This window comes from Triplophysa rosa, linkage group LG10 (genome assembly GCF_024868665.1).
Source record: "Triplophysa rosa linkage group LG10, Trosa_1v2, whole genome shotgun sequence".
Lineage (NCBI taxonomy): Eukaryota > Metazoa > Chordata > Actinopteri > Cypriniformes > Nemacheilidae > Triplophysa > Triplophysa rosa.
The window spans coordinates 26,394,718-26,412,716 of NC_079899.1; the positions used below are offsets into that span (position 1 = coordinate 26,394,718).

The window sequence follows — 17,999 nt, forward strand, 5'->3', positions numbered from 1 at the left end:
TTTGTGTGAAAAATCCTTTGGAAGGGACTGACGTTCTAGTCACACTTGTTTTTTGTTTGTTTAAGTAGTCGAGACACAAACAATAGACACATACGTTGAAGAGAAAGAATCGAGAGAATTGGAAATGACCAAATAAACAGTGAAATTCAATCAAACACGTGGCGGCGGGTTCGTGGATAAGCTGTTAATGGACAGACCATCATTAACATGACTCTTAACCATATCAGTAAAGAAAAGAGATGTCGTTTAGACGCAGACAGACAGCTTTACCTTCTCTAACCAGTCTCCACGGGCTGAAGAACGTCTGATGGAGATCCACGGAAGAGAAGCGCTCATGTTCCTGAAGGCTCTCATTGAGTCTCTTGAGTGTTGCTGAAATGGTGGCGTGGCCGAAGCGGAACGCGGCGCTGGCGAACACGTTTGATACGGACGGCTTTAAAGAGGCGTCATAACCCTCATATTCTCCAAGATACTTGTCAAACCATTCTTGTCCGATGATTTTTGGAATGTAATCCCTCATGGTTATAATCTGAAAGAAATATCAATAAGAAGATTGATGCAAAGCAGAGTCCCCTGGTTTACTAGCGCGAATAAAACTGGCGTCTGGGATATGGTGGATATCTTCAGCAGATTACTTGTCTGGTCATTTGGGACATCAGGAGTCTGGAGATAAAATGAAGTTGTATATGGTCATCTCTCTCGGGCGATACAGCTCGCATTCACTCAGTCTGATCTCTGTGTACGAAGAAGAACCCGCCCGGGCGTGGTGTCTGACCGCCGGCTCACGACTAAATCTAAACTCACTGTCCAAGGTTTTCAGGGACGGCGTGAGGTCAGACCCTGCGGACGCTCGCTCCGTTTCCTTCACTTCTCCATCACTTTACAGTCACTTGGCACATTCGGGGGTCTGGGCAGAGATACTTGTGAAAGCCATCAAATGTTTCTTTGATGCTGCTCTGCTTTAGATGTGCGACTCAACCTCTTTAATCCCTGAAGTTCTTCTCTGCGCAGTGTGGTGAATCTGACACCAAACCAAATCACATCACAGAAATCTTTCAACCGCGACTAATCTTAATAGTGTGTTAATACAGTCACGTTAGAGATATTATCGCGTGCTTCTAGTTTTGTGTTGATTCAGAGATGAGTTTTACACAGCCAGTAGATGGAGAGGATGCGTAAACAACATCACTCTCTAAATTCTGCAGTTACTCTGTGTTCACCTCCTGGAGCGCAGCATGCTTACTGGAGATAAATCCCTAATGAGACACAAACTCTCCACCATCTGTCAACGCCTAGATAGATTAACCGTGTTTAGTTTAGAGCAAGGTTGTTTTAGTTGACTAAAATTAAAACCGAAAACCTTTTTGTTTGTTAAAATCATATAAAATATTATTGGGAAAATTTCAACTAAGAAATAAACTTGTAGAAATAAACTGAAGTAAGTTTGAAGCACTAAAATTATAATAATAATCTAAAACGAAAATCAAACTAAAGTGATCTCATAGAGCAACATAAAAGTAAACAAAGAATAAAATGACAAAATTGCTAAAAAATGTACTTACATTTGAAACATGACAAATTCAAAATAAAACATAAAAACGATCAATCTAAAGATAAAAGATCATTTAAAATATTAATAAAAAACTAAAAACAAAACTATAATAACTCTTGTTTAGAGTTGTTAACACAGAAATCCTGAACACAGCATGAATTCATAAGTTCTACCTGTGAAAGTGGCCCGAAAGTGGCCTGACTTTTGTGTGATCATGAAAAAATAGAGTCCTAAAAACTGCAACTGGACATCAATTAGGGCCACATTTAAATATAATGTAATGTAATGTAAATACCGTATATCGAATTTAAATATTGACAACAATTTAGAAGATTAAAGGGGTCACAGGACATGGCTAAAAGGAATATTATGGTTTGTTTTAGATGTGATGTAATGTGTAAACAGGATTTAAGGTTGATAAACGCTGTATTTTCCACACACCGTGCATGTTTGTATCTCCTCTTTGCTCCGCCTCTCTGAAACGAGCAGATGTTTAACAAAGCTCATCGAGGTGTGCTGTGATTGGCCAGTTCACCAGTGTGTAGTGATTGGTGGAATACTGTAAGCGTGTGAGGGAAATGTAACGCCTCTGACCATATTCGGAACATCAATTTTACGTGACTAATTATTATAATGTATAACACACCAAGGACACAGAAAAACACATATTCGTGCCATATGACCCCTTTAAGAACTAAATGATTATCATAATTTTTTCTATATTTTTAGACATGTACAATCAGTCAAAGCTTGCTAGTTAAAAGTTTGTGAGGCAGAATTTAAACTAATATTAATTTCAGTTTTTCAAAACGTTCACCTCACCAGATAGTATTTGTTAAAATACTGCAGATACAGAAGAATAAAAAGGAACACTAAAACTTGAGAAAAACTTTGCTTTTCGCCCATGTGATATTCTGAACAAAGAAAATGTTGATTTTATTAACCCTTCAAACAATCACAGGAACGTGCGTTTTTCCATACTCCAGTGAATGTCAAAAGTTAACTACACATCACCATTTCCATAAAACATGGTATAACCGCGGTGCTGATTCCTCAGTGTACTCACAGATGTCCGTCTCTTCTTTCTCAAGCCAGAAGATCAATGATATGTCGATACATCGTGTGCTCTATCTGCGATGAATGTGGTGATGACTGTTACCTGATGGAGCGCTCCGATGATCTTACGCGTCTCCTGGTAGACGACCTCTGACCTCCAGTGAGGGTTGAGACGTCTCAGGTGTTCGGCCACTCGGTTGTGTTCTCTCACCCAGAGCGTGTGAAGGGCAGACAGGGGCAGAATCTCATTGACTCTGGTGTCTCCAGCCACGAAACATTCCACCCGGTCACCCTCGGCTGACCCGGGCTGCTGGAAGCATGAGGACGGACCGCCGGTGACAGACGGAAGGTACGCTCGACCGCGATCGGTGTATTTTCTGTTGACAGCCAGCAAGCCTTCGGTACTGGAGAGATTTCTCAGGGTTTTCTCCAGCGGCTCTGAATGACCGTAGACGGTGGACGCGTCTATGAAGGAAGAGACTGAATTCATTTGTTGACGCTGAAGTGTGTGTCGTGAGTCGAGCTGATGAACGTCTGGGCAGGCGGGTGAAGAACGGGAAAATGGAAGACAGTTTTTACTGCCAGACAGTCTGTCATTCCTGGAAATCTACAGGAAGAGAGAAAGAGATTACTGTACTTTCTCTTTCCCCATGCAAGAAATCCTCTGAAACTTGACATTTTCATGTGTTGTATTCGTTGGTATCACAACTACACAACACATCCTGTATTAAACCTTTCATTGATGAAACATGACGGCCGTCCACATGAATTTGTGAAGCACAGATGAGTTTCATGCTTCAAGTTAATGGATTTATACCAGAAAACATCTTTGTTGATGCAGACGTCTTTCTGATTTGATAACATTACAACAACATTGACATTTAGCCAAACCTCGTTCAATTCAGGAGATTAAGATGACATTTAGGGAACAACAATCATGTGAAAGCACTGCGTTTACTGAGAAATTAGATTTGTGTTGTTCACGCTTCAACACTACAACACTGGATGTGACTTCTTAAAAAGATAACATTGCCATTTTAAATACAGTATATGCACTTTAGTCCAAGTAAATCTAAACCCACACCGTAAAAAAAGAGTTGAGTCAAATTAAAAGAATTAAACAACCACAAGCACGTTTTTGAGTTATCTCAACGAGCCGAGACTGAAGTTCACCCAACTTGAAAAATTGTGTTTAAGTCATCAGTTGTCACAACATAGTCCAAACAAAATATTTTTCAGCATAAAAGGATCATATAGATTGGTTATTTATAAATAAACAGATGTCTTTGTCTTTTACTACAATTGGACATGTTTTCTGCCTCAAACAGACTAAAACTTTGATCAAATAACTGTTTGCGTTGAGTACATTTACACCGGTCGTGGCGTTGTGTCGTGCACCTCAACACTGAACCCACTAATCTCAACCACGATAACAATCAAAAACCATCATTCATTAAAAAAACTCTAAACACAATAACTAACAGTAACAACGATGTTAAAGCATGAATTAAGCCAGCAAGAACTACAACACTCATCTTTAAAAGAAAAACAAATAAGAAACACAGGATTGAACGTGCTGCAATGCATCTTGGGAACTTTCAAACTCTTGCAGTGTTGTTTGCTCAGAATACTCTGTTTTGTAAGTTGGCCAAAATCTTGTCCAAAACCTTAAGAATCTAAGTCCAGTCAACAAAATAATCTTAGTCAGAAACATGTTTAGGCTAATTGTGTTTAGTAGATGCAAAACAATCATTTGGCTCCTTTAACTTAAAATTCTATGTTCAAGTTACTTATTTATCTTCGTAGGGAGAACATTTTGCAAGTTGGATTTTTTTACAGACAACAAGCATAAAATAAAATATTTCCCCCTTAAAAAAAATCACAGATGTGATCTCTTTAAAATCTTTTTGATTTGAAAATTTTTTGAATTGAAATGAGTCATAAATGTCACAAATGTGTCTGTCATCTATAGAGTTTGAGAAGAGATGTGTCAAACCGAGCTCAGACTGCAATCAGAAGTCAATATTATTAAAGATCTCAATATCAACTCAAACATTTCTCATCAAATCCAGATGATTTCACCTCTACAATCGACATTCGTACACCTCCAGACTCTTCACGTGTCTCAAGAATGACACTCATTTGATTCTCGTTTTTATGAGCAATTTTTGAAGAGACTCATTTGAAACTTCATCAAATCTTCTGAGCTATGAAAGAGCTGAAGATGAAAGTGTTGTGATGTCGTGGTGAGTTTGTGTAAATTCAGTTTCATGTTCCTTTCACACGTCCTGCTGGATTTTAAATCTCACACAACGTTCATTCAGTGTTTTACTGTAAGTGCATGTGGATGTTCAGCAGAGCTCAAGCTGACACTTGAATGGCCCTCTTGCAAAAGGCGTTCTTGTCGTCTTTAAGATTTAAAAGTCCTCGTCTCGTCCCCCCCGCTGTGTTTTCTGCATTCAGGCGGAGATTTCTGGAAGTGAGAGCACATGCAATCGCGGCAGACTCGGAAATAAAGGACGATTCTCAGTGTGAAATTACAGATGACTTTCTATCTTCTTAACTGGTCTGCGTTTTCACTGTGCTGTGCCGCGAGCAGATTTTATTGACTTAATATAGCTTCTGATCTCACACGACTACAGGCCAACATGCTGAACGCATGAGTTTTGTGTTCTCCAGATGTTAAAAACATCAGACTGAATTAAAGGCATACTTCACCCAAAAATGACAATTCTGTCCTCATTTCCTCGCCTTCGAGTTGTTCCAAATGTGTATAAATGTCTTTGTTCTGATGAACACGGAGAAAGATATTTGGAGGAATGCGTATAACCAGACAGATCTCAACACCCATTGACTCCCATAAAAAATACAATAGCAGTCAAAGGTGCCCCAGAACTGTTTGCTGTCCTACATTCTTCCAAATATCTTCCTCTGTCTTCATCAGAACAAAGACATTTATACACATTTGGAACAACTCGAAGGCGAGGAAATGAGGACAGAATTGTCATTTTTGGGTGAAGTGTTTAACTTGAATACACATATAACGTGCTTTTTTATTTTGGGGGTCAAATTCATATTCGGTTTATTAACAGACCCTCTATAATAAATATCTGTGATTAGATAAAGATCTCATAAGTCTGCTTTCTAGAGATCTCATTAATGTCTCAGACTATGCTCATATTGACCAGTCCGGTTTTTCAAATGGGATTTTCCCCCCCAAATTCTATAAAGAACAACTAATCTGATCTCTACTGTAAATTCTTTCCAATTAACTGCAAGTCAAAATCTCAGACTGACAGAGTCGACGTCCAATCAGATCCCGACTATTTAAGTCAAGTCCCGCCCAGCATTGTTTTTTCTTATTGACTGTTTCATTTGGAAATGCATGAGTGAAGTTCAGGAGGTTTATGTTGACTTTTATTTATGTAGTCTTTGAATGAGTACTAACTTTTCCTTCAGACCGAGTTGAAAGATGAATCATAAATCCTTTAGTTTGTCATTTACAGGCCGATGCCGAGAGCAGCGAGCGTCTGGTGAATATTAGTATGCAGTATACAGTGTGCGCTGGGTCTCGGGGTGGACGCTGTTTTGTATATTTTATTCTGAACGTCTCCTCTTTGCCCCGGGCTGGGGACAGTGAGATTAGTCATAAACTCAATCATATTCTTCCTCCTGGTATTTTTATGAGCAAATGCTTCCCTGACGGATTCACCGACAAACACTGGCCTCTGTTTTCAGCAGCGTTTGTGCTTTGTCAGAGATAAAGAAGTCATATTCATTTCAATTACAAAGTCAGACACATTCACAGGTTCATATTCTCTGTTCCGAACCAACAGCTCTGAACCGTCCTCTGAGTCAGATCTATTCAAACCACTGACTCCACATCACACACACACACACACACACGCACGCACGCACGCACGCACACACACACACACACACACGGAGAGAGACAAGAACTTTAAACCATTTAAACCAAAACCACTTCTGTCAAAAATCACAACCTGCTTCATGACGCTGAATGTCAAAGCAAGAGAAGACGCTGTAACGAAATCTCCTGGACTCAAGAAAAAAACACTGACAGTCGTCTAGATGATGCGACACAAAAGAAATCACAGATAAACCCTCCCGCAGAAACAAATCACTAATGAGATCTCTTTCATTTCTCAATTATTTCTCCTAGAGACATCTAAATGGAGAGAAAATGGAAGCGTTTGTCTCATGTGCGTCTCAGATATTTCTCTTGAGAAAACGAGTCAGAAATGTGTCCTGAGAGTTTGAGAAGAGACGTCAACGATGTGTCAAACTGAGCTCAGATTCGTCTCGTCTGCAATCAAAAGTCAATATGACTGAAGATCTCAATATCAACTCAAACATGTCTCATCACATTGACTCAAATCCAGATGATTTCACCTCTACAATCTACATTCATTTCTGTGTACTCTTCATGTGTTTACACAATCACACTCTCATTTGATTCTTGTGTTTTTTCTAATGAGAGAAACATCTAAGACTAAAGCCTGTGGCATACTTCTTCTTTTTTTTACGTGTATGCCGAACGCACAACCTTGCAAAGTATACCGCTTTTGACTCGTACGCGTACACACGGCTTTTGGCGCATGCGCATTACGACATACTGCAATACCTCTCCGGGCCTACAGGGGTCAGGTTTTCTTCTCCTACCTTGAATGGATGCTGCCAGGACACGGGTGCCACCTGGTGGTTACTGCAAGAAATGGAATGTGCGACCTGTGCGTAGGGAGGTAACAAAATTCCGGCGGTGCACGTACAGTACACGCCTAATATTCTGATGACGAAATTTACGTCACGGCCACTGTACGCGTAAAAAGGGAACTATACTTCGGGCTTAAGTTGATACTTAAATAAAACACAACAGAGAACTCCATCAAATCTCCTGAGCTATAAAAGAGAACCATCCGAGTTCCACTTGACGCAGACATTACGTCTTTAACACATTGAGTTTCTAGATGTTAATGGTCACCTGTATGGGGAAACAGGGATTGTGGTTTCTGCAGGTGTGTAGACAGTTGAGTCCTTGTGAAAATGCTGTTTGTGGTGTGAAGGAGATGTCGTGGTCGATGTACTGACCCCAGTCCACCAGCATCTGTGAATATTCATGATCCTTCAGGACCGGAGCGCTGGAGCTGTGCATCACTTTCACACTGACGTCACGAACCTTCAGACACAGACGTGTGATGAATGCACCGAATCACACTGAAAATATCACTCTAGTGAGACGTTTAAACCATTGCGACGCTTAAGGCAAAATGCTAAACGTGTGTAAAACCACCAGCTACTCTGTTGAGATAGAGCTAGAGAAGATACTGACGCTCAATTATTTACACTATTATTATCATGTGTGTAGTTTTAACACAATTTCAATACTCACAGTTATTATTGTCAGTAGGGAAACAGAATGATCTGATGTCTTGATGTCGTGCGTTTATGAGCAGTCGGGGTAATCTGATTAAACCCCTCCGGCAGTGTTTGTTCACCTGCTAAAATGTCATTAAAAGAATCCAACAATTTAACTTTAATGCACCTAAATTAGATTGAAGTGTTTTCTGCGAACACGTGAGAATGCGAGACGAGACAGTGTGAACGGTTTTATTGCAGTTCTTGTATTAAAACCTTTTCCCCTACATTGATTCCATATTTATCATCAACTTTAAACAATTTCACATGGAAAAAATACTGTAGCATACTTGAGTAAAATGTAGTAAATTGTGGTGTACTGTGATATTCTATACTATAGTGAAATGACCATCTGTACAAAACATGATTTCGTTTTTTACTATAGTAAATACACTACAAGTACAAGTACACTACAGTAATTTTTTTCATGTGTGATGATGTTTATTTGAATTGTAATTTGTAGGCGTTTCTGTTATGACTGTTGTGATACTGAAGATGTTACCAGTGGAAGTTGGAAGCCGTTGTATTGTCGTCCGGTGTTCCAGCCTTTAGGTTGTGTTGCATCATCCTCATACTCAGCCGGAAGCCATCGGGTCAGAGCTGTGTTGGCAGCTCCCCAGAGAGGATTCTGTCTGAACAACACAGTAGGAATTCATCTTGAGCCGGTAGTCATCTCATTTTTTTCTTCAAGACCGGTCATAACTTCTTTAAACCAGTTACATAAAAAGGTCTAACTGAAATGTGAAAAGTAAGACTGATTAGTTCTAACTAATTGCTAGTCAGTGAGACTAGTTGTTAAGATGCAGTCTTAACTTAGCGGCTAAGTTAACTCAACTGGGCCCTGATCACAAACATCACACTTTTACAGCAATACCAGAGAAAACTGCAACAACGTTTACAGTGAGACATGCATACAGCGAAATCTGTCAACCACTAGATTCATTGGCTCGCATTCACCTCTATTTCTGTCTAAATCTGCTTACATTTGACAAGTTGACAGCAAACACTGGTTTTCCTTTATAAACAGATTCAAGAGTACCAGATGTATCAGTCGAGGCACGGCAAGCATTTCAGCTTCAACAAACACAATCCCTGATTCTCAGAGAAACGAAATACTAGCATCCAGATCAGCAAAGTGCCTGAGATAAAACTGAACAAAGCCGACAAATCAAATTAAATAGTATAATCAGATACTAACTCAATCAAAACGTCGGTATGTGAACAACACAGAGGACGTTTTAGGCTTCATTGAAAACGTTTAAGTCCAGGGGCATCATTTATAAAATGCAGCATACAAACCATCCTAAATTTGATCTTACGATCATTCCTAAAAGTGCGTACATGTGATTCACAGTAAGTAATGAGTTACTGTAATTTAATTAAATTACAGTTACTTCTGATGTAATTGAGCTAAATACTGTGTATCAGATTCAATAGTGGAAACGACATCCAAATTAGAAGTCTAACTTTGCTTTAATGTGTCCCTCTCAAATATGTAATACTTTGGTCAGTTAATAAGAATAATTTCTGTAGTTATTTATGATTTATTTGAATGAATTAATAGAGCCGTTTCATGTCTATCCTTGAATCACTTAACTTATCAAGGTTGATGTAGGATATAGTAAGTCATCAGTAATAAGTAACTAAATACTTTTTGCAGAGAGTCATTTGTACAGTAATCTAATTACACTATTGAATATGTCATTAGTAACTAGTAATGAATTACTTTTTCAGAGTAATCTATGATTTCTGAAACAGTTTCAGATCTGCTCATCGTAAACAATTTCTAATTAATGTCATGAACATATAAAAGCTCACTTGTCAAGGTCCAAAAGCTTTACGAGGCTTAAATATCCGAAAAACCTGCAGCACTCAGACGAGGAAATGTGCGTACGTCTGCTCAGACCCTGACGTGGTGCTAAGCACTTTTCCGTTTTTATAAACATGAACGTTGTCGTGGATTTTTGCGTACACACACTCTACCATCAAATTTATAAATGAGGCCCCAGATGTAAAGAAGTACCCTTAAGAATCAAAATCATCTTTCACAGCCCATCACCTGCACTGACGAGGAGATTCTCACAGACCGTATAAACACAGATCAAGATGCATTGTGGGTAAAAACATGAGGATGCTCTTTGTCTGTGTGACTGCTGGGGTTTCTGTCAGGACCACTGTCATCAAATATTTAAATAATAGCAATATTTAAGCAATACATGCCCCCCCCTCCCCACCTGGAGAACCAGAACAGTTCATGATGCGTAACAGGATTAAATGAAAATGACCCGACAGATACAGGCAGATATGGTGGAGATGGGGATGGAGGTGGGTTGTGAGTGCAGCACGATTAGAGAAAGGCATCAGGACGCAGTCTAGCGTGTGTTGCGTGGCTATTGGGTAACGTTGATTAGCTGCACCTCGCTGATGTAAGCTTGACTCACGCGACCTGCCAGAACTGACGCTTCACGCTTGATGTTGTGGGTGGTTGTCTGGACGTTACTGTATGGTAACTGGGATGTTCTGGAATCAAGGTAGGACTGATCGCAATAACTTTAAAAAATATAAAGTGGACGGGCTTTCCTGGAGCTCAGTGGTTAGCGTCATGAGTTCCATCTCAGGGGTTGCACATGAAACACATGTACTGTATATAATTCAATGCAAGTCACTTTGGATGAAAGTATCTGCCAAATGCATAAATGTAAATGGAGTACACCGGTTACACATCACGACCCTGCTGTCATTTAAGATTTTACATTTAATTAAAGATATATTTAATCAGATCGAAAGATGTTAACATCTTGTTTATTGCATTGAAAGTACTGAAAGACATCATACATTTCTCCTAAATATCAAACTTTTGCTTAAAATCTTGCAAGCTGAGCTGGAAAACTACATTTAAATCAACCAATGTTCCACACAAAAATACATGTAGCAAAATAAAAACGTGATTTTATTCCTTTTGAAATAATATTGTCCAAATTCTCCACGGTTTGATTTGAGAAAGCACAGTGTTTGCAGTGATGCCATGAGATGGGCAGACATGAATATTTCAAGTGTATCTCTGTGGCACAAAGACTTTATTCTCATAATGTTTGGTGATATTTTCATCTGGCCTCCATCTGGTTTCGATTGTGCCTCAGGTCATCTCATCACATCAGCTGTAACCTCTTCACAAAAGGCCACACCGCGCTTGACTCTGAGTTTTGTGTTTTCAGTCGGTGAGCTCGGTTCAGCTCTGCATTCTGGATAAATGATTAAGATGACACACCTGTTATTACACACTCCTGAGATACTGCGGTACTTTCTGTCCTCCGTGCAGGTGATGGGCTGAGAAACACCAACACATCCAGACAGGTTAACCATCCGCTTCACTTCTTCCACGGAGAAGAGATCTTGAGAGGGAGTTTACAAATGCAACTCAGACATAGAAGAGTAAACACTCCGCTGAGGATTCATATCAACTCTTCTGCATAACATCAGATGTGACATTTATACCCGCTGAACACAAACACAAACACACACACACGCACACGCACACACACGCACACACACACGCACGCACGCACGCACGCACGCACACACACGCACGCACGCACGCACGCACACACACACGCACGCGCACGCACGCACGCACACACACGCACACACGCACAGGCTTTGGTTGACTATCTCCGTGGGGACAGTCCATAGGCGTAATGTTTTTATACTGTACAAACTGTATATTCTATCCCCTATCCCTAACCCAACCCCTAAACCTAAAGATCATAGAACACTTTTTGCATTTTTAGATTTGTAAAAAATATTGTTCTGTACAATTTATTAGCTTGTTTGCCCATGAGGACCTCAATTTTGGTCCCCACGGTGACACGAGTCCCCATGTGTTGGTGTGTATTCAGGTTTAGGTCCCCACCGGGATATACAGACATGAACGCACACACACACACACACACACACGCGCGCGCACGCACGCACACACGCACACACACACGCACGCACGCACACACACACACACACATGCACACATTTGCTGTATGTAAGTTTTCTCTAATTTTTTTACAGATTTTCCACGTAAAATGTAAAAAACAAAAATGTTTAATGTATTTATGAAATACGGTCAAAAAACATAAAATTACAGATAAAGACCGCAAATGTACAAGAAAACGGGGAAATGTAATTTTACAGAGAAAACTATTATTTTACAGTTTATTTCTGGCTCCTCAGCTGGAGTTTTTTAACAAGATTTCTTTTTTTTTTAAGTTTATTATTGAAATACGGTCAAAAACTGTAAAATTTCAGAAAAAGGCAACAAATTTAGAAGAAAAATGAGGAAAACAATTGAGTATATATCCATATCCTTTAAATATTTTACGGTATTGCTGTTTCTCCATTTTACAGAAAATTTTCGGGGTTTTTTTACGGAATGTTTTTTACAGTGTTGGCTTTTGATCAGCTGGTTATAATGAGCTCTTAGTTGTGTTTCATTTAAGAAGTCTCAACTTATTCTCAGATGTTTCTCCTAAAATTGTTTTGAAGAAATAAAAACAGAATCGAATGAGATGGAGGTGTAAATGAATGTAGATTGTAGAGGTGAAATCATCTGGATTTGAGTCAATGTGATGAGACATGTTGATATCGAGATCTTCAGTCATATTGACTTCTGATGGCAGACGAGACGAATCTGAGCTCAGTTTGACACATTGTTGACGTCTCTTCTCAAACTCTCATGACACACACACTTTTTCTCCTCATTAGAAATATCTGAGACGCACATGAGAAGTTTCCTTCCACACATTCTCTTGTTTTCTAATAAATTCCGCTGGCTCTGATATGTTGACATGACATCTAGTGTACCTGTATATCCAGTATAGGGGTCTCACCTGACACATTTAGTGATCTTTTGTGTCTCTTGTTTGTCTTCTCCTTTAAAAGCCGTAACGTCATGTGAAAGATCTCTGCGGCTTTAGAGATATCTTGAGTTTCTGATGCAGCTTGTCTGGAGAACACAAACATCTTCTCAGGGGACGACGGAGAACACGATTTGCTATTTAGAAAGAAAAAAACACGGGACCATCAGTGCTGTCTATAGATAGAGATAATAAAAAGGGATAGGAGGAGTGTTTACCTGTGTGTGCTGTGATTCACTGCATTATTGATCGTATTAAAACTCTCTTGGAATGAAGATGTGATCAAACTCTCAGACATCATCAGTTTTCCTGAGAACATCAAAAACAAGCACAGACAATACAGACAAACTCAATGGAATGGATGCTGTTAATATTAATGAATGAATCATATTGCTGTTGCCAACATAAAAAACACCTGAAGACTTCTCTGTTACTATAACGTCCAGAAAAATCCTTTCTTAAATTGTACGTAACTAAACCGTTTTTTTCCCGTAAAACAGACTGCTCATGTCCTTCACTGATGTTTCATGTGAAATGTAAAATAATGCAGATTCAGGTTTTACATGAACGTTTAGATCTCCAGGGTGGGCTTATGAATACGGGACATATTTTGGTGCTTTGGTATTCATTTTAAACACGATGTTGGTGGAAAACGTCCCCATTTCACCTGTGATTATGCCACCCGCACAAATGCATCAAACCCAGAGACGGGGGGGTGGGGGTTTTGACAGCAAAAACAAACCCCGGGCGGCCAGATCTGAGTCTGCTGCTCAAACTCTGGACACTTTAGAAATAATAATGACATCACCCCCCCGCGCGGGGTTTCTGACATTACGTAACACATATTACTATACTAACTAACAGCTCTCTAAAGTGAAGAGAGCAGCTGAGCAGAAGAGTCCACCATCATCTGACCTTTACTGTTAAGTGTGGAGACCTGTCATTCCTCAAGAACCGTCCCGAGGGTCGCTCATTACAGACATGTCACAGAGCAGATGTGCTGGGAAAAGCCGAGTCTGGAGATGTTCAAACTAAATGTCAGCAGGTACAAAATAAGCCGTAATGAATCTGTCACCAGCTGCGTTCAGCTCGATTCCAATACAAACTCTTTATTTGCTCGGGTTACTTGTTATGAAAAATCGGCAATTAAACACAAATCATTGACATGGTGTGTCTGGTGTGTACAGAACTTCTTCATATCTGTCAGCTATGACATCTGTCTCATTACACCGTCAGTGTAATAAAGAAGCAGAAGACATCACTTTTCAAAAATGACACCTTTGCTCCTAAAGAGTGCCTACTAGTACCTTAAAGGTACCAAATGCATAGATATCTGTATATAAATGCAACATTCTAGGACACGAACACCGTCCCAATGACAGATTTTATCACTTTTTTCTCACCGTGAAGATTTCTCTGTAGTTAAAATGTATTTTTCTTTTTTACGTACGCTCATGAGAGTTTGATGAACGTGTGCTCAGACACAACAGACTGCAGAACATCAGGACGGAGGTCAAACGCATCGTCATGTCACAAACGTTCACTTAAACTGAAAGATAAGGAACATCTATTTTAGTTTGCAATGTCATGTGACACAAAATTAAGGTTTGACTGCGTTGATTTGATTTGTGAATGATTTAAACATCTGTCAGCAGTATGTATTCTGTATTCTATAGCATGCTGTACACACATATGATAAATATACTTAAAATACTTTATTAGATATTAATTTTGCAAACTAAACTTTACTGGTATCAACTTAAGTTGCATTAAAAGATGTATATGAAGTTGCAAAACGTACATGAAGAGACAGTTTTCAAAATGTATTGTGACACGTTATAAAAATACTTTTACGGACACATTATTCTATATTCTACAAGCTATAGGCAACATCACATTTCTATGTACAGTACGGTGTGAAATAAATACTGAGATACACATAGATTTACTTTGCAAATTAGATCAACTGATTAAAATACAAACACAATTACCACTGAATCCCTACATCATAAAGACACTTGTACCGTATGTATAATGTTCATACCTGTTTTTCTCAGGTCCTGGTGGTCTCCTGCGAGGGTCTCGTCTGTGTTTTCCAGTATTTTCTGTCTCACTGAATGAAAAGAACTGAAACTGTGCTGGTTCTGCCCGCAGGACACTAGTTTTGTCTCTGAAGCGTGTCAGTTTTAGTGCTCTCAACACAAGATCAGGTCAAGCATCTGGCAGGGGTTACAACTCGTGATTATCTACACAGAAATACACGAATGTAAGCCCTCCTTGATATTTATATCCATATAGATATGTGGGATTTGGTGACAGATAAAGAAAAAGATTTTCAGTTCAGGTTCAAGGTTCAGTTCACATCATACGCAGAAGATGTGGTACTGCATGTCGATTTGCATGACGATTTTGTGGCATTATATGAAATATAGAAATTTAACATACATTTTATGCAATCAAACTTCAGAAAAATAAGATCACCAACCAAAAGTATTGATGTTCCAGCGTTGTATAACAGAATTTGTTTTTGTTTTAATGAAAATTCGGAGTTTAAGATGATATGTTTTTATTGGGGGGCCGCAAAGCGATGCACTTTGCACACAATGAAACAGTTTGAAAACCAGTGCTGTATAAAACACGCAAGAGATATTGACCGTGATTGTGGGATTATTTGGTGTTTTTTACCCTGTTTGAAGTGTGACAGTCATGAGCTTTGTGTGTCATCACATGAAAAGTCCAAATTTAGCTGAAGTGCTCGCACAGATCTAACACAAAGTAAACAATGACAGCATTTTCCTTTTTCAGATCAACCGTTATAAGTGACATTTACCTCTGCTGTTCGTTTGGGCGACATCGTGTTATTTTCTGGGAAGGCACCGTCGAGCCTCTCAAACGTGACTCACGAGTCATATTTGAGATGGTGACCCAGTGTTTTTGGCCATAACTCATATGAATGGCCATTTACATAAAGTCTACATCTGGGCTATGATCCATAATGAAAGTAATTGAATCCATTAACTTTGATTTAATCACGTTAAGAGTTCATTGACATCAGTTACATCTGATCTGAAGCCTGTGTAGAGCAACAATGATCTAAAAGCTCAAGAGTGACAAGTACCCTAGAACAATGACATATTATACTCAAGGACAAGATCTTCTAAACATTTCTTGTTCCAGGGCGTTCCGCTTTCAGAAGTTGAACCCCACGAACATTCTGAACACAAGTGTTTGTGCATCACTACACAAAAAAGCCTCAAGATTTTGAGCATCACTGCGTTTTGAAGCATGCCATCGCAATTCACGTTAACGCGTCACAGTTTTACCTCAAGTGGTGTGAGCTGACATTACTGACAACAACAACACGCACTGTGACTGACTGTAAAGATACATTGTAGGGTAAAGTGTCTAGACTTGGAGTTTTGTTCTAAATAAAAGCAATAGAAATAGAATTTCACAGGTGAGCACAGACTCAAAAATAAAACGTGTTTTTAAGATGTTTATAGCTTTTGCTATACTGTAGATATGTTTGTGCTATATTCTTTACCTTAAACTTCAATTTGTGTATGAAGTCAGTCTGATCACATGAAAAGACTGAAGAAAACAACAGATAACATTTTTCTAGTACTGTATTTCACACAGATATGCAAATGCATTATATAAGGCTTTCTAAATAACAACACATATTCAGAAACTCTCCACACAAGTGACACTTCTAACCGAACACAACAGCGTCTCATGTGATCCGGCATCTCTTCCGAGTGATTCGAGAGCTCTAAAGACGGGACAGTCATTGAGGGAATCTAGAACATTAGTACTGGAGGCTGTAAATCTTTCTCATTCGGTCTCTGGAGTCGACTTCAGCGTCTCTGCTGACTGCGTGTCTGTCACCCCGCGGACTTCACACTTCTTTAAACGCAACTACTTTAGAATTCACTCGAGCAAACGTTTTTCATCCGAGCGCTTCAGTTACGTCTGTTCTTCAAAGTCTTGCGTTGTCGGCCTCTGTGCAGCGTGTGGAGTACTGTACGTGACAAAACATCAATCACACAACACCCTGGGTGAACTTAAAAAAGATTTACAGGAACGTTTTTTCAATTACATTTCGCATTATGGTTTGACTTCAGATCAATGTTCATGGAAACAAGAACAAGAAATCATTCATATACACTCTTAAAAAAGTCGATGCCATAGAAGAACCATTTTAACGTCCGAAAAAACTTTCTGGGTCACAAAAGGTTCTTTGTAGTGGAAAAGGGTTCTTTTGAGTAACTTCTCTAGGGAACTAAAAATGCTTTATAGCAACATTTATTTATTTCTATTTTCTTGAGTTCTCTGGATCTAGAACAGAAACATTCAGTCGTTTGTCAGCAGTGAACGAACGCTTCCTTTATTTGAAAAAGAATCGAAGTAACACCAAACTAAACAAAAAGAAAAGATCAGGTGCAATTTTATGAAATTGGACAGAAAATGAATTGTCTGATAATTGCAGTTGGCAAGACTTCTCAACTCAACAGCTACAATTGAGACAACCATCAATACAATGTACGGCTTGCCATTTAGTTGTGCGCTAACTGAAGTTTTGAGATACAACATAAAACGAGCAATAGAGAAATAGTTTGGTTGATATTACAGCTGGAAGTTCCTTGAAGTTTCACCCGTTTTGGCCTGTGATTGGTTAACCGTACAGTGCATGCATTAATGCCTGGACATTTGCTTTGCTACACAATCGATATGAGTTCCCTTCAACACATCATCAAAAGTCGCTGCATGTCAAAACATTCGTCATTCTGAGATTCATACAAAAATAACAAGAACTAGATATATGCGTTGATATTGTGCCTAAACCAGACGAGACGGTCATGATGTTCTAGCTGTTGTTGATGTATTTCTGTGTGATGCTTTGACTGTTGATGAACACCGGATCCACCGTGGCCACTTTAGCAGCGATGAACGAGTGAATGCAGTGCAGGACGGCCGTCAGGTTAGCAAACTCCAACTCCTGTCACCAGCACAAAACAAGAAACATGTTTGTTCGGTCCATTAACGTGAAT

General features: G+C 39.3%; 2 protein-coding genes across 2 annotated transcripts in view; both read right to left on the reverse strand.

Moving 5' to 3' along the window:
* Window positions 1-152: 152 nt before the first annotated feature.
* Window positions 153-13,266, reverse strand: LOC130560167 (thyroid peroxidase-like). Its single transcript, XM_057343742.1, has 7 exons — window positions 13,167-13,266; window positions 12,922-13,085; window positions 11,313-11,436; window positions 8,547-8,676; window positions 7,611-7,805; window positions 2,712-3,215; window positions 153-529 (listed from the first exon to the last, which is right to left on the reverse strand). Exons 1-7 carry the CDS (start codon window positions 13,247-13,249, stop codon window positions 224-226), a joined length of 1,506 nt encoding a protein of 501 aa, XP_057199725.1. The 5' UTR covers window positions 13,250-13,266; the 3' UTR covers window positions 153-223.
* A 4,053-nt stretch (window positions 13,267-17,319) lies between these two features.
* sntg2 (syntrophin, gamma 2) overlaps window positions 17,320-17,999 on the reverse strand; it is a 56,138-nt gene continuing 55,458 nt past the window's right edge. Inside the window, 1 exon segment of the mRNA XM_057343741.1 lies at window positions 17,320-17,947. Within this exon segment, the coding sequence (XP_057199724.1) occupies window positions 17,816-17,947 (132 nt within the window). The 3' untranslated portion in view covers window positions 17,320-17,815.

Excerpts from the sequence above, each read along its gene's own strand:
- LOC130560167 (XM_057343742.1), bottom strand. The coding sequence starts at position 13,249 with ATGATGTCTGAGAGTTTGATCACATCTTCATTCCAAGAGAGTTTTAAT. Across the intron at positions 13,086-13,166 it reads GTGAATCACAGCACACACAG|CAAATCGTGTTCTCCGTCGT; the intron begins GTAAACACTCCT and ends CTTTCTAAATAG. Across the intron at positions 8,677-11,312 it reads TCAGGAGTGTGTAATAACAG|ACAGAATCCTCTCTGGGGAG; the intron begins GTGTGTCATCTT and ends TGTGTTGTTCAG.